At 23.2% G+C, this 17,213-nt stretch overlaps 1 protein-coding gene across 3 annotated transcripts in view; it reads left to right on the forward strand.

Moving 5' to 3' along the window:
- The window catches only part of LOC117168494, a 79,582-nt gene that overhangs the window by 44,354 nt on the left and 18,015 nt on the right, over nt 1–17,213 (forward strand). For all 3 annotated transcript variants that reach the window (XM_033354217.1, XM_033354201.1, XM_033354211.1), the window contains one exon: nt 8,076–8,256. In XM_033354217.1, coding sequence (XP_033210108.1) covers nt 8,076–8,256 — 181 coding nt within the window. The remainder of the gene's footprint in view (nt 1–8,075; nt 8,257–17,213) is intronic.

Genomic DNA, 17,213 nt, shown 5'->3' on the forward strand with positions numbered 1-17,213 from the left:
TCTTCACTTTGGTTGAAAGATAATTTTTTTAACCCTTAAACGGCACACTCCTTTCTGATTCCCTACTAAAGGTACACTGTTGCGAATCTGGCTTTTTCATTTTCAACTTCGAATATAAAAAAGAAGATTGAGACTAGAAAAATGTTAAACATATGTTTTTCGTGTAAAATTTCCTTCTGAATCTAATCGTTCTATAGAAATTTGGATAATCATTCATTTTCCCAATGATAATTTGTTATAAATAAGTTTGCGTTTTTGAAAAATCACTTTTTTTTTGAAAAAATTCGCCATTTCTTCGAATTTTATTCAAATTAATTTAACTTTGCGAGATTTTGCAGTTGAAGGAACACACAATCATGAAAAAATATTGTTTCGCCGAGAAAAAGTCATATTTTTGCAAAATTGATTTGAAAATCATCATAAAAAATCAATAAATGACAAATAATTGTACATAAACATACTTACATTCAACAAACGAACGAAACTCCTTTTCTTGAAAACAATATTTAGAAATTTCAGCTCGCAAACACTTTAACACACGTAAAAGGTACACAGGTGCTGATTCACACCAATTCGATTTTCTTGTCCTTGGGTTTCGGACATATTTGTCGTGGTGGGGATAATCCCTTACAGTTTCCTGTAATCGAATCCTACCAAATTTTCGAAAGCGGCGGTGCGAATTCGCACCAGTGTACCGTTTGAGGGTTAACTGAAAATTTAACTATTCTGTTTTTTGTTGAAAATTTGTCTTGTTTATTTGAAAACTCAACTGTTTCGTTGAAAATTCATGTTTTGTTGGAAAACCGATTTTTTTGGTAAAAAATTAATCCTTTTTATTTTAAAATTATTCTCCTAGCTTGAAAATTCACGTTTTTGATTGAAAATTCAAGTATTGGAGCTAAAGATTTATCATTCTGGTTCAATAATCATCACATTGAAAATTGAACTATTTTGTTGAAAATTCAACTAATTTATTACAAATTTGGTCTTTTTTATTTCAAAATTCATCTGTTTGATTGAAAATTCGTATATTTTGTTAAATAATGGTATTTCTTCGTACAATATTAATTTTTTTGTTTGAAAATCCATTCTTCTCGTTGAAAATTCAAGTATTCCAGTAAAATATTTATCATTTTGCTTAAAAAACTATCTTTCTAGTTAAAAATAACACTACATAATTGTTAGAAGATGACCTCTTGTTAAGAATTTATCTTCTTTATATTCATCTATTGTGTCCTAAGATTCATAATTTTAATTGAAAATTCATGAATTAAAAAAAAAAAGTTTGACAATTAATTACTTGCACTGGAAATTTAAGTATTTCATTTTTTGTTAAAAACTGAATTTTTTTTTAGTTAAGAATTCAACTATTTGGTTGAAAATTAATAATTTTTAGTTAAAATTGAACTATTTAGCACTCACATTAGTTTGGCCTGAATATGCAATGAATTGTTTAAAATTATATATTTAAGAATATATTCTAATATAATGTATCAAATCTTTCTGAATTAAAAATATTCATTAAATCCTTCGAAATTAAAAAAAAAAGTATTTTTATAATAAACTGGCGAAATTTTCTGCATATTCCGAAACAATCTGAGATATTTGAATGAAAAATGAACAAAAAATTATGAAAAATTATATCTGTAAAGAACTTGAGATATCTGGAAAAACCTGGAATTTTCAGGGAATTTTTGTCCAGGATTTGAGTAGAAACTTAAATTTTCTCTTTTAAAGAAAAATGGTTAGAACTTAAATTCCTCATTTGAAAATTACGATTCACATAATTCTAGGAAATTAAAACTTAAAAAGAAAATTAAAAACAGAAACTTTAACAATGAGTTCGACATTTTTGGGAATTGTTACACTAATTCTTTTTCGATAGAATTTTATTTTATTTTTTAATGGATTAAAAAAATTTTGTTGATTATTTTAATAATTTTTTTCAACTAAGGAACAGGGAACTTATACAATATTTGTCGTTTTTATTTTAGAACAGGGATTTTTGGAATTTACCATTTTATTTGAAAATTCATCTCTGATTGAAAATATAACTGCTTTGTTGAAAATCAAGTTTTTTAATCTAAAAATTTAATCATTCCAGTAGAAAATTTAAATATTTTGCTGTAAAAGAGTTTTTTTAATAATTAGATTTATGACCGACAAACTAACCATTCTCTTTTTGGATGAAAATGTATTTTTTGTAGATGAAATTTCACTATTTGGTTGAAAATTCATATTTTTTATTTAAAAATTAAACTAGTTGTTTGAGAATTTATCTACTTTGTGAAAATTTCGCCTTTTATCGAGAAAATTAATCTTTTAGTAAAAATTTCGATTTTATCAAAATTTCATAAAGATTTCAAAAAGGGTTCAGTAGACCAGATTTCAAATATTTCAAAACATTTGAAAGATTTTAAACAATTAGAAATTTGTTTAGAAGATTTCCAAAAATTTCACAATGATTTCAAATATTTACAAAGATTTCCAATATTTTTAAAGTTTCAAAAATAGTTTACGGATTTCAAAGATTTGAAAAAGGCGTGTAGACAATATTCCAAAATTTCTCAAAGATTTAGAATATTTCTCAAATATTTTTAAACTTGCAAAATATTTCAAGGACATCAGATGTCAGAGATTTGAAAACATTTAAAATATTTTAAACGATTTCAAAATTTTTTAGAAGATTTAAAAAGATTTCAAAAAGATTTCAAATATTTTAATGATTTTAAATCGATACACAAAATTTTAGAAAGATTTCAGAAAATATTTCAAAGAATTCATTAGATTTCACAAAGATTTCTAGAATTTAAAAGATTTTACTCAAATTAAAAAATATTTCATAAGATTTCAAATGAATACAAAGATTTTTTTAAAATTTCATAAAGATTTCTAAACATTTTAAATATGTTAAACTATTTTGAATTTATTTAGAAGATTTCAAAAAGATTCCAGATTTTACAAAGATTTCGAATTCACAAAGATTTCAAAACATTTTACAAAGATTTTTAATATTGTACCAAAATTTTTAAATATTTTAACAGATTTCAGAAAGATTTTAAATATTTTAATGACATCAAATGAGTAAAGATTATTTTCACAAATATCTCAAATATTGCATAAAAATTTCATAAAGATTTTAAAAATGGTGCATTATCAGACCAGACTTTGAAGATTTCAAAATATTTCAAAGATTTCAAACGAATTTGCTTAGAAGATTTCACAAAGAATTAAAAGCACCCGTAAGGATTTTAAAAGATTTCAAGAATTCCAAAGATTTAAAAAAGGGTACAATGAGACCAAAATAAAAATATTTCAAAGATTTCAAACGAGATCACTTTTTTTAAATTTTAAAAACATTTCAGAAAAGTTTAAAATATTTTAGCAATTTCAAATAAATTCTTGAATTTAAAAATTTTAAAAAGATATAGAAGATCTTAGAACAATTCAAAGGTTTTAAACAAACTCAAAATGTTTTAATAAATTTGAGAAGATTTTTAAAGATTTCCATAATTTCAAACGAACACAAAAGAAAGATTTCACAAATATTTCAAAGATTCAATAAAGACTTCAAAAAAATTCCACAAAGAATTCAATGATTTAAAAAATTTTACAAATTGTTTTAATGATTTCACAAGGATTTTAAATCCTTTAAAAGATCTAAAAAAATTCATAAAAATTTAAAGGATTTCAAAGGCCAATAAAAAATGAAATGTTTAATCTTTTAATTGTATAAAAACAGTTATTTAACTCAAAATGTAGCTGTTTCGTTGAAAATTCACCTATATTGTTTTAAAAAATGGATTTTTTTTTGTAAAAATTATATTTTTCTTTGAACTTTACTTTTCTTGTTTAAAAAATCTTCTTTTCGGTTAAAAGTTTAATTATTCCAGTTAAATATTTATCATTTTAGTTGAAAATTCATTTTTTAGGTTGGAGATCAAATTATTTGGTTTTTTGGTAAATTCTTTGGTAAATTAATCTTCTTGGTTGAAAATATGTCATTTCAGTTAGTTCATTAATTTATTTTTTTAAATTAAAGAACATTTAAATTGAAATTAATCGTTTCAGTTAAAAATTCATCTTTCTGGTTTCAAATTCAATTATTCCATTTAAATATTTACAATCTTATTTTATAATTCATCACTTTGTTTGAAAATTCAACTATTTCAGTTGAAGATTCGTTGTTTGAGTTAAAAACTGTTATGTTTGGTTTTAAAATAATTTTTCAACTAAAAATGTTTTTGTTCAATTTTTGGTTTTAAAATGATCATTTTATTAGTTCAAAACTCAACTCCAAAATCAATTATTTCAAAAAATTTCAAAGCTTTCAAATGATTGGTAAATGTTTTAGAAGATCTCAAGATATTGCACAAAGATTAAAAATATTTGAATGATTTTAAATGTATACGAAAGATTTTAGAAACATTTCACAAATATTTCAAAGATTTAAAAACATTCTAAAGCATTCCACAAAGATTTCGAGAATTTCAAAGATTTAACCAAAATTTTTTAATAATTCATAAGATTTCAAATTAATACAAAGATTTTTTAAAAATTATGAAAGATTTTAAACGATTTTTTAAATGAATTTCGTTAGAAGATTTCATAAACATTTCAAAGCATCCATAAGGATTTTAAAAGATATCAGGAATTTCAATGATTTAGAAAAAGGTACAGTAGGCCAAAATACAAAATATTTAAAAGATTTTAAACAAAATCACAGTCAAAAAATTTTAATATTTTAGAAAAGTTAAACATATTCCAGTTATTTAAAACAATAAGATTTCACAGGGATTTCAAATATTTAAAAATAATTAATCGAATTCACCAAAATTTCAAAGATTCCGAAAACTTTTCAAAGGTTCAGAAATGTTCCCAAATATTTCACAAAGACGGCTTATCTTCGAAAAAAATTAAAAATTAGTTTATTTATGATTCTGCTTTCTTATAAATAGTTGGCCAAGGGTTTTAATAATTTTAATAGATTTTAATATTTTAATTGATTGCAACGAATGTTTCACAAGACTCTGGTTTTCGAAGGGTTTCAAAGATTTGAAGAAATTTAAAAATATTTTTTTTCAATTCATTTAGAATTCGCCCTGAGTTCTTATTAATTTATCCTAAATCCATTTAAATTCTTTTGAATTCTTCTATATTCACTTAATTCTTTACAATTCAATTAATTTTTCCATATTTTTTACAATTATCTTTAATTCACTTGTTTGCTTCTTAAATTCAGCTTGCTTTTTCAATGAATTTTATCCTCTCTTCATATTTTATTGTAATCGATGGAATTTTTCGATTTTAAAAATTCTTTCCAATTTATTTGAATTCTTTTGAATGTAACTTGAATTTCTCTGAAATCTTCTGAGTTTAGCCTAATTTTTTTTACCATTTGAGCGCGAAAAAAGTACACTATGAACGTGACAAAAATTATCATTTGTTCCCTATATTTTATCCCAGAGGGACTCTGAGGCCTGCAGATAAGTAATTTGAAAAAAGGATTTATTTTAGAAATAAGTTATGTTTTAAGTACAGAAATGATATTTATTATTCTTTTTTACCCTCATCACTTATTTTACAAGATTTACATTAAAAAGAATAATTAATATGATTTTTGTAATTTAAACTTAATTTATTTATTATTTTATTTATTTTCGAAATAAGTTATGTTTAAAGTAAAAAAATTATATTTATTATTCTTTTTATTCTGGTATTTGTATTTGTTGCATATATATGCAGGAAATATGAAAAATATTAAATATCATTTTTGTACTTTAAACATAACTAATTTCGAAAAAATCCATTTTTTTCAAATTACTTAAAACATTGACATTAAAAAAAGCGAAAATAAAAAACGGCTCTGAAAATGATTTTAATTTTTTTTTTAAATTGTTTCTGAAGCATTCTAGAACGAAACCCAAAAATATATTTTTTTAAATAGAATTTTTTACAATTCAATTTAATTGACTGAATTAAAGAGAAACAAGTATACCGGCAATTTTTTCAAAATTATATCTGGAAAACCTGAAAAGAGACCGCGAAAAACCGGAAAATGACAGTGAATTTATTTCTTAACCTGGAATTTTATGAATTTTCAGAAGGAAAATTTCCGCAAGTTCGATATCAATAGTTTATTTTTAAATAACTAAAGTGCAGTTTCGAAGATTTAAACAATTAAAAATCAATCGCGTTTGAAGTTGAAAATTTTGGATAAAAAAGAGTTTTATTTTATCAGCGTTAGATATGAATTAATAAATTATTTTTTAAATTTATCTGTAGTTTGAGTATTAAAAACTGAAAAATAATCGATTTAAGAAAACGATTCTAAATCGGTTTAAAATTTGATTATTTCTCGATTGTAACTGTTTCAATTCGAAAGTCTTAATAAGAATTAAAATTAATAAAATATTATTGATTGCGATAATTTCATTTTTGAATACAAATCTATTTTTTATATTAAATTTAATTCATAAATTTATTAATATATTATTTTTATTAATTTTTGTAGCCATTAAAAAATGTAAATGATCGGTTGAAGCTTTATAAATTATTTTAAACTTAAGTACAACTCCATAATAATATGGTCTTAATTGAAGGCTTTTATTAAATAAAAAAAAATTGTTCATGTATAAATTATTCAATTTCTAATCCATTTAATTTCAAATATTTCAGTTATAGAAAGAATAAATATTTAGTATTTAACAATATTTTACTGTTCATTTAAGACAAGTCCATTAAAACCAAATATTTATGAGTAAGCAATTTGAAACTTACTTCTTTTGCAAAGAAAGATTTGAATCTCTGGAATTTCGAAGAGCTTTTAAACTTTTAACGTTCCAATTTGAATTCTTCTATTTAAAAAATGTTGAATTTGTAAGTCAAATTGTTAAATTTTAACGTAGGAATAATAATTGAATACTTATTATTTGTAGAAAAAGTAATTATAAGAGATATTTAGAAGTTTTGACAAGATTCAAAATTAATTAATATATAAGTATCTAAATAAATCAAATTTTTCGTACAATTTTTGGGAAATCTTGCAAATTAAAAAAAAGCCTTAAAATCGTCCAGGTTCTTTTTTGATAATTTTTTAAATCTCTTAAAATGTTTTAAAATTTTCTGTTACAATAATTTTTCAAAATGAAAAATCAGTTTGGATTTTATTAAAAATCTTAAGAATATGTTATTATCCTTCTAGAGCCTTTCACAATTCTTACAAAGATTCTTAATTTTTTATTTGAAATCTGCAAAAATCTTCATTCTGTTTTAAATTCGACTGTGGATATTTGCACCAAAATTTCGGTATAAATAGCCGAATCAAAACTTTTAAATATCTTTCAGAATTACTCTATTTTTCTAAAAATAATAAGTGTTCTATCCTTATTTATAAATTAAAATTTTAAATAATATAATAATATTATATTTTTAATCCAAAAAAAAATCGATAATGATTTTAACTTAAGTAAATTTAATTTTAATTTTCTATGAAAATAATTTAAATTCTAATTTAAGAACTGTTTATTGAAAAAAATATATTTTCCAATTTTTAATGTTTCTAGCTTAAAATTATTTAAAATAATAAAAAAATTTAATTTAAAGTTCATTCCTTGATTATTTAATTTATATTATTAAAAATATTAGTGTGGATTCATATTTTTTAAACTTGATCTGAATCTTTGAACTCTATAATTTATAAAAGTTCTAAGTCTTGCAGTTTATCTGCACTCAATTTAAATTGTTCAACTGAAAAGCGTTAGTACCTTTCATTTTGTACGTATAAATTATTGATAATTTGAATACATAATTTTTGAATTGAAAAAATGTTTAAATTCAATTTTAAAAGTTTAAAATTCAAAAGTTCTACTTTGAATGCTTTAAAGTTGAAAAATTTGTAGAGTAGAGTTTGAACCGGGAAATGACCGGGAATTTTTTTCTTTAATTAAAACGGCCATCTGAATTTTGTAACCAGACACTTGTAGCAATCCTGAAAAAAATGAGACCTAGAAAACCAGAAAAATCGGAATTATCAATAAAAAAAAATCGAATTATTTGACATTTTATTTTCCTAGATATTGACCCCTGCGACTGCTGAAGACTTGCGTTCGACTGGCAATATGGCTCTAAGTTCAGAAGACAGCGCCAAGTCCGTGCAAGTAAAAGTGCCAGTCGTAGCTACAATCATCCAAAAGTTGGAGTCGAGTGGCAAGTATAGTTACTCGGTAGAACCTCCCGGTCCGGAACAGGAGCAAGGTATTTACAAAATCAGTTTATTAGGAATTCACACTGCATACAAACAATCTCAAAAGTTGCCTTTTTTTAAAATGATTTATAAAATCGACAAAATAATATCTATTATTAACTTCTGTAAATCTTGATGGATGCTTCTAAGCACACTTTAGAAAAAAATAATTCAGATTAAAATTGTTTATTTAACTGCAGGTATATTTATTTAATAGTAGGCATATATCACACATATTTAACATATATATTTAATATATACGGGAAAATCCGATGCAGCTGTGTTTGCGTAAATGCCAACAAAATGAAAAAACTTTGGGTGCGAATTCGCACTAGTCTACCGTTTGAGGCTTAACGTTTAGTGTTTCCTTTCGCTTTAGGGAAAAGTTACCTTTTTTATTTAATTCTAATAATCAAGGCCTCATTTCATTCTTTAGAGGATTTTCTGCAATTCTAGGCATTAGGATTAAATAAAAATTGTAACTTTTCTCTAAAGAGAAAGGAAAAACTAAACCTTTAAATAAAGATTGTTAAATAAACAATTCAATTTCTTTTTTTCGTCAATTTTATAAATAATTTTAGAGATAGGCAACTTTTGGGATTAATTTTACGTAGTGTAAATACTTAAATTTGAAGTTATTTTTATGATGTTGGTCGTCTAAACTCGCCACTTTGCTTGAACAGTTTCAGTTTAAGTACAGATTTGCGACTATGTAATTAATACCAGGGTGTCTATCGTACCTGGAAATTCTGAAAAATGTGGAATTGCCAGGGTATTTTTATATACTCGCAAAAACTGGAATTTTTTTGAAGTCAGGGAATTTTTTCAAACGCGTGCTTAATTTTTATCCCTTCAATATTAGCTGTTTTTTGCTTGAGATCTATTTTTTTCATTGAAAATTCAGCTATTTTTGTTTCTGATTGAAAAGTGATCGGTTTTAGTTGAAGATTCAATCATTTGTTTAAAAATTTGTCTTTTTGTATTTGATAATGCAAATACTTCTTTGAAAATTTATGTATTGTGTTGAAAAATCGTCTTTTTTTGTTGAAAATTTATCGTCTTGGTTCAAAATTCGATTATTTTATTTGGAAATTCATTAGTTTGGTTAAAAATTCTATTTTTTGGTTGAAAATTGCTCTTTCTTAGTTGAAAATTAAAATTTTTTTGTTAGAAATTAATATATTTTTGTTTTAAATCAGCTTTCTTGGTAGAAAATTATTCTTCCTGTATGAAAATTAATTGTCTTGTTTGAAAATTCATTTTCTTTCTTAAAAATTCAAGTATTGCAATTAAATTCTGATAATTTTAGTTATTAATTCATCGTTTTGGTTGAAAATAAAATAACTTGTCTAAATTAAATTTGTTTAAAAAATAACTCTGTCTTTCTTTTAGTGGAAAAATAATTTTTTCAACTTAAAATTTTACTATTCTATTTTTTATTGAAAACTGATATTTTTATTTCAAAATTCATCTATTTGCTTCAAAATTGATTTTTTTTCTGTTGAAAATGCAATTGCTTGATTGAGCATTAATGTATTTTTGTGTGAAAATTCTTCTCTTTGGTTGGAAATTAATCCTTTCGGTTGAAAATGCGACTATTTGGTTAAAAATTCATCTGTCTTTGTGTAAATCCAAATTTCTACTTGAAAAGTTAGAAATTTTCTGTATTATTTTTTATTGAATTACTCTATTGTGCTAAAATATTTAAAGGAGATTTTGCGATATTAATTAAATTTCTAGAAACTTCCAGGTTTGGCGTAGACACCCTGAAAACCCTCTAATTCAGTGCACTGAAAATCCCATTTAAGTGCACTTTCGGGGGTGGCCTTGAATAATGGCCTTCACTTAAATCGAACACAAGATTCACTTGAGTCGAATGTAAAGATCAAGGGCCGTGTGAACTATTTCTTTTGGGTTTGAACGCATACTAAGCAATTTTTAGTTTCCAGAAATGTATTGATAATTAGAGATCGACCATAAAAAAACTAAACTAAAATATTAACTTTTTAAAATTTAGAGAATTTTTTTTTCTAAAAGTATATGTGGTAAGGTTTTTAGTACGTATCCAAATAATGAATGCTTTTGGTAGACAATTAAACTTTTTATTTAAAAATTTATGTTTTTAGTTGAAAACTTAAATTTTTGATTAAAAAAACGTCTTTTGGTAGTAAACTAATTCTTTTGTTTGAAAATTCCACTTTTTTATTTCAAAATTCAACTTTTTGGTTCAGAATTCTTGAATTTTATTGAAAAATCGTCTTTTTTTTGTTGTTGTAAATTAATCATTTCGGTAAAAAATTTGTCTATTTTAGTTTAAAATTCAACTTTTTGGTTCAAAATTCTTCAATTTTATCGAACATTCGCCTTTTTTTATAGTAAATTGATCCTTTTGTTTAAAAATTCATTTTTTTTAGTGAAATACTCAACTTTTTGGTTCAGAATTCCTGAATTTTATTTTTAAAATTTCTTTTTTGTAGTAAATTAATCCTTTTGTTTAAATATTCATCTTTTTGAGTTGAAAGTTTAACTTTTTGTTTGTGAACTCTTGAATTTTATTGAAAATTTGTCTTTTTTTGGTAATAAATTATTCTTTTTCTTTTAAAATTCAAGTTTCTTAGTTGAAACTTCACTTTTTTTTGGTTCCGAATTCTTAAATTTGGTGAAAAACTGGTCGTCTTGTAATAAATTAATCTTTTTGTTCAAGAATTCATCTTTTTTAGTTGAAAATTTAATTTTTTGGTTGAGAATTCTTTAATTTTTTAGAAAATTCGTATTTTTTCATAGTAAATTAATCTTTTTATTTAAAAATTCCTCTTTTTTAGTTGAAAATTCAATTTTTTGGTTGAGAAATATTGAATTTTATAAAAAAAATTCGAGTTTGTTGGTAGTTAATTAATCTATTTGTTTGAATATTTATCTTTTTGAGTTGAAAATTCTACTTTTTGGTTGATAATTCTTGAATTTGATTCAAAATTTGTCTTTTTCGATAGTAAATTAATCTCTTTGTTTACATACTCTTCTTTTAAGTTGAATATTCAACTTTTTGTAAGAATTCCTGACTTTTCTAAAAATTCTTCTGTAGGTAGGAAATTAATCTTTTCATTTATAAATGCTCCTCTTTGAGTTGAAAATTCAACTTTTTGGTTAAGAATTCTTGAATTTTATTTAAAATTCTTCTTTGTTGGCAGTGAATTAATCTTTTTGTTCAAAAATTCATCTCTTTTAGTTGAAACTTTAATTTTTTGTTTAAGAATTCTTTATTTTGATAGAAAAGTCGTCTTTTTTGGTAGTAAATTGATCCTTTTGTTTTAAAATTCATCTGTTTTTAGTTGAAAATTCAACCTCTTGGTAAAAATTCTTGAAGTTTGTTAAAAATTCTTCTTTATGTATTAAATTAATCATTTCGTTTATAAATTCTCCTTTTTAGTTAAAAATTCAACTTTTTGTTTGAGAATTCTTGATTTTCATAATAAATTCGAGTTTTTTGGTTGTAAATTAATCGTTTTGTTTAAAAAATCATCTTTTCTAGTTAAAAAATTAACTTTTTGTTTAAGAATTCTTGAATTTTATTTAAAATTCTTCTTTTGTGTAGTGAATTAATCTTTTTGTTTAAATATTCCTCTTTTTTAGTTGAGAATTCTTTAGATTTATAGACAATTCTTCTGATTTTGGTAGTAAATTAATCTTTTTGTTTAAAAATGTATCTTTTTTTTTGCTGAAGCAGGTTAATTTAAAATTGAAAGAGACTTTTAAAAAAGAGTTAAATTTTCAACCAGTCAGTTTAAATTTTTGTCCAAGAAAAATAAAAATTCTACTGAAGGAGGTGAATTTTCAATTTAAAAAGGCAAATAAAGAAAAAGACTTTAAATTTTCCTCCAAAAAGATTTTAATTGGCAGAAAAATACTAATTTTAAAAACAAAATAAATTTTCTAGGAAATAGTTAAATTTTCAACAAGACAATTGCATTTTTATCCAAGAAAGATGCAATATTTCTAACTAAAAGATACAATTTTAAATAAAAAAGACAAATTTTCAGGAAAAAAAATATTTTTCATCCAGAAAAGATTTCTATTGATTCATCAGGAACCAAACATGAATTTTAAACAAAAAGTTAATGTTCTACGAAAATGGATAGATTTTAAACCCAAAAAGACGATTTTGTAAACATAACAGTTGAATTTGCAGTAAAAATGATGTCTTTTTAAGAAAAAAGTTGTTAAATTTTTTGCCAAATAATTAAATTCAAAACTAAAGTATAATCGTTAGGAGAAACTTTTTGCGAATTTGCTGTCGCGATCCCCCTCCCCCTTGAAGTGTTACCTAATTTTTCCTAATAATTCTAGGAGCGACTTAAATGGAAGTTACTTAAATGGGATTCCCAGTGTAATTTAATTTAAAACTTGAAAAAATAGCGCGCTACATACGAGGCGCATGAATACGCTCCAAATTCTGTTTTGCCTAATATTTATTTTATCTCAAATTATTTAACCGAATAGCAACGTACTTAAACGAGGTTCGAACTCGAAAAAAAAGAATGGTTAGTTTAAATGACCAAAGCGTTACTTGGTGGTATGGAATTATATTGTTGATCTCTATTTTAACTACAATGATATTTGTGAAGTAATAAAAACAGCGTGTCTACTCACTTGGCAAATATGGAAAACCTGGAATTTTCAGGAAATTTTTATGCAACTAGAAAAACCTGGAAATGTCCGTAAATTTTTGTAAAGACGTGGAATTTTTTCGAAAGCGTGCCTACATTTTTTTAGAAATTATTCTAAAATTGAATATAAATCATTTTTCATTCATAAAAGTAGCGTAATATTATTGGACCTAAATGTATTATTGAAACTTAGTTTCTTTTCTTTAAATATTCAATTTTTTAATTCAAAATTTTAATGTTCTATATTCGGTTGAAAGGGGATCTTTGTTTGTTGTAAATTCATGCATTTAAAAAAACTAAGCTTTTTTATTTGAAATTAAACTGCTTTTGATTTAAAAATAAAATCTTTTTGGTTGAAAGAACAACTAGAACATTTTTTGTTGCGATTTTATATTTTTTGGATGAAAATAAAAATACTTAGTTATTATTAGTTATCATTCTTATTATTAGACCATTTTTTGTTTAGGATTCATCATTTTGATTGAAAATTCATCTCTTTAATTCATAACTTGAATTATTTTTTAAAAATATTTCTTACCATTGACTTACTTAAATAAAAATTTAATTTTTTAATTAATTTTTCGGTCTAAAATTCAACAGTTCCAGTTAAGGATTCCACATTTTAGTTGAAAATTCATCTTTTTGATTAAAGATTTAATGATTTTGTTAAAAAGACGTTTTTTGGTTTAAAATTAATTTTTTTAACTGAAAATTTAATTATTCCATTTTCAGTTAATAATATATATGTTTTTGCTGCATATTCAACTATTTGATTAACAATTCGTCCTTCTACTTGAAAATTTGCCTTTTTTAGTTGAAAACTCAACTATTCCAGTTGAAAATTCATCCATTTAAATAGGTCGAGAGTTAAACTCTTGTTAAAAATTTATTTTTTCTGGTTAAATATTTAAATCCAAGAATTACAATTCATCTGTTTTGTTAAAAAAAAATGTTTAACGTCAATTTGAACTAATCCAATGGAATATTCCATCGTTTTAGTCGAAAATTCATCTCTTTGATTGAAATTAAATTTGTTTATAGTAAATATTTAACTGTTTAATGTTTTGTTAAGGAATTATCTTTTCTTGTTGAAAATTTATTCATTTTGTTGAAACTTGATCTTTTTTGGTAAAAAATTATTTATCTTTTTTCAAAATTCATCTTTTAGTGTCAAAATTCAAATAATGTGAAGAATTTCGAGGAAAATTATTCTTTTTTTGTATGTTTTTTTGTTAAAAATGTAATTATTCCACTTTTTTTGTTTGAAAAGGTTTTTTTTTAGCTGAAAGTTCAGTTCTTTTGTTGAGTATTTTTTGTTTGGAAAATTAATCTCCTTTATTCAGAGTTCAACTATTCCATTTAACGATTCATTTTAGTTAAAAATTCATATTTTTGGTTGTACATACATTTTTTTGAATCAAAATTTAAGTTATCCAAATGAATATTTCATCGTTTTAATTGAGAATCCATCTTTTTCGATCAAAATAAATTTAAAAAAAATGTAAATCTTAATATTCAGTTGAAAATTCATTTTTCCTGTTTAAAACTTCCTGTATTTTGTAGAAACTTTATCTATTTTTGTTAAAATATTATTTATGATGGTTCTAAATTAAATTTTTGTTGTTGGAAATTCGACATTCCAGCTAAAAATTCATAATTTTATTTGAAAATTCATCATTTTAGTTCAAAATTCATCTTTTTGTTTGAAATTCATTTTTTTAACGTAAAATATAGCTAATCGAGTTGAAAATTCATGCTTTTGTTTGAAAAGGTATATTTTTCGTTTAAAAATGTAATTCTTTGGTTAAAAAATCATCGATTTTGGGAGAAAATTAATCTCTTTGGTTCAAAATTTAACTGTTCCGGTTAAAGATTTATAATTTTAGTTGAAAATTGGTCTTTTTGGTGAAAAATTAATTTTTATTTTTAATTTAAAATTGAACTATTCCCGTTGAAGATTCATCATTTTAGTTAGAAATTAATCTTTTTGGTTGAAAATTAATTTTTTAAAACTAAAAATTCAGTTTAGTATATTATCAGTTTAGTTAAAAATTCATCTGTTTGGTTGAAAATTAATTTTTTAAAATAAAAATTTAACTCTTGAATGTTTCGTTCAAAATTGATGTTTTCTTATTCGAAAATTCATGTATTTTGTTAAAACTTCATCTTTTTTCAGTCAAAAATGAATATTCTTGGTAGAAAATTCATGTTTTTGTTTAAAAATTCGACTATTTCAGTCGAAGGTTCATCATATTAAATGAAAATTGATCAATTTGATTAAAAACTAAACTATTTTGTGGAAAATTGTTTTTTTTTTGTTGATTGAAAATGTAATTATTCCATTTTTGGTTGAAAATTTATATCTTTAATTTGAGAATTCAATTATTTGGTTGAAAATTTATATTTTTTGTTGAAAAATTTTCTTTTTAGTTGAAAATTCAACTATTCAAATTAAAGATTAATTATTTTATTTGAAAATTCGTCATTTTGGTTAGAAATTTAACTATTTAACTTGTTCGAAATCTTTTTAAGAACTGATTTATTTTGGATCGAAAATTCAAATACAGTTAAAGATTCATCATTTAATATGAAAACTCATCACTTTTGTTGGAAATTTAACTGTTTTGTGGACCATTTTTTTAAAATTTGAATTATGCTTTTTGTTTTGAAAATAAATTTGTATTTACTAAAAATTTAACTATTTCAGTTGAAAATTCCGTCGTTTTCGTAAAAAATTCATTTCGTTGGTTAAAAATCAATTTTTAAACCTGAATACTTAACTCATGAATATTCGATTAAAGATTTACTTTTTCTTTTTGAAAATTTATTTATTTAAAGAAACTTGATATTTTTTTTGTTCAATTTTATTCATCTTGGTTCAAAATTCGAGTTTTTGGTTGAAAATTCGACTTTTTTATTTAAATATTTATAATTTTATTCGAAAATTCCTCACTCTTGGTTCAAAATTTTATTATTTTGTTGAAAATTGGTTTCTCTTGCTGATTGAAAATTTAATTAAATAATTTTTTGTTGACAATTTACATATTTTAGTTGAAAATTCGACTATTTTAGTTTAAGATTCATCATTTTAGATAAAATTAATCTTTTCGGTTGAAAATTGATTTTTAAACAAAAAATTCAGCTGTTCAATGGTAGTTTGAAAAATTATTTTTTATCGTTTAAAATTCATGTATTTTGTTAAAACTTTGTCTTTGTTGGTTAAAATTATTCAGCTGGGTTCAAATATCATGTTTTTGGTTTAAAATTCGACTATTTTAGTTGAATATTCCATCGTTTTAATTGAAAATTCATTTCTTCGATTGAAATATCATTGAAATCACTTTTTTCACGTTGACGATTTATGTATTTTGTTGAAACTTCCTCTTTTTTTTATAAAAAATTAATTTTCTTCGTTAAAAATTGGTGTTTTTTGGATCAAAATTCAAGTATTCCAGTTAAAGATTCAAATTTCGGTTAAAAATATATCTTTTTGGTTGAGAATCAATTGTTTTAACTTAAGAGTTAAAAAAAATCCAGTTCAGCATTCCATCAATTTAGTAAAAAGTTCCTCTCGTTTGAAAATTTATTTTTTCAACTAAAAAAATTAACTCTTCAATGTCTCGTTAAAAATTGATTTTCTCTCATTCAAAAATTCATGTATTTTTTTAAAACTTCTTTTTTTTACGCAAAAATGAATATTTTTGGCGGAAAATTCATGTTTTTTTTTTAATTCGACTACTTCAGTTGGTTCATCATTTTAAATAAAAATTTATCACTTTGGTTAAAAATTAAACTATTTTGTGGCAAATTGGTTTTCTTGTTGGATGAAAATTTAATTAGTCCATATTTGGTTAAAAACTGTGTATCTTTTTTTTCAATGAAAATTAATATATTTTGTTGAAATTTTTTGGGTCAAAAAAGATTATTACTAGTTGAAGATTCGACTATTCAAGTTAAAGCTTTGTAATTTTGATGAAAATGCATCACTTTAATTGAAAATTTAACTTAATATGTTGCAAATTCGTTGTTTTTTTCTTTGAAAAGTTAATTATTCCATTTTCGGCTGAAAATTGATCCTTTTTAGTTAAAATTTGATATTTTTCAGTTTAAAATTCGTCTTTTTTTGTCGGGCATTCTTTTTTTCGGTTATTAGTTCATCTATCTTATTGAAAATAAAATATTTTAAGGGCATGTGACACAGCTAAATACCTATATTACCGACCACAGTTTTTCAGTTCACTGAATGTTTTTTTGAACCTGAGAACTTTTTTCGTAAATAAAATATCGAGCTGAAACTTTGGAAA

The sequence above is a fragment of the Belonocnema kinseyi genome, chromosome 1 (genome assembly GCF_010883055.1).
Source record: "Belonocnema kinseyi isolate 2016_QV_RU_SX_M_011 chromosome 1, B_treatae_v1, whole genome shotgun sequence".
Taxonomy (NCBI): Eukaryota; Metazoa; Arthropoda; class Insecta; order Hymenoptera; family Cynipidae; genus Belonocnema; species Belonocnema kinseyi.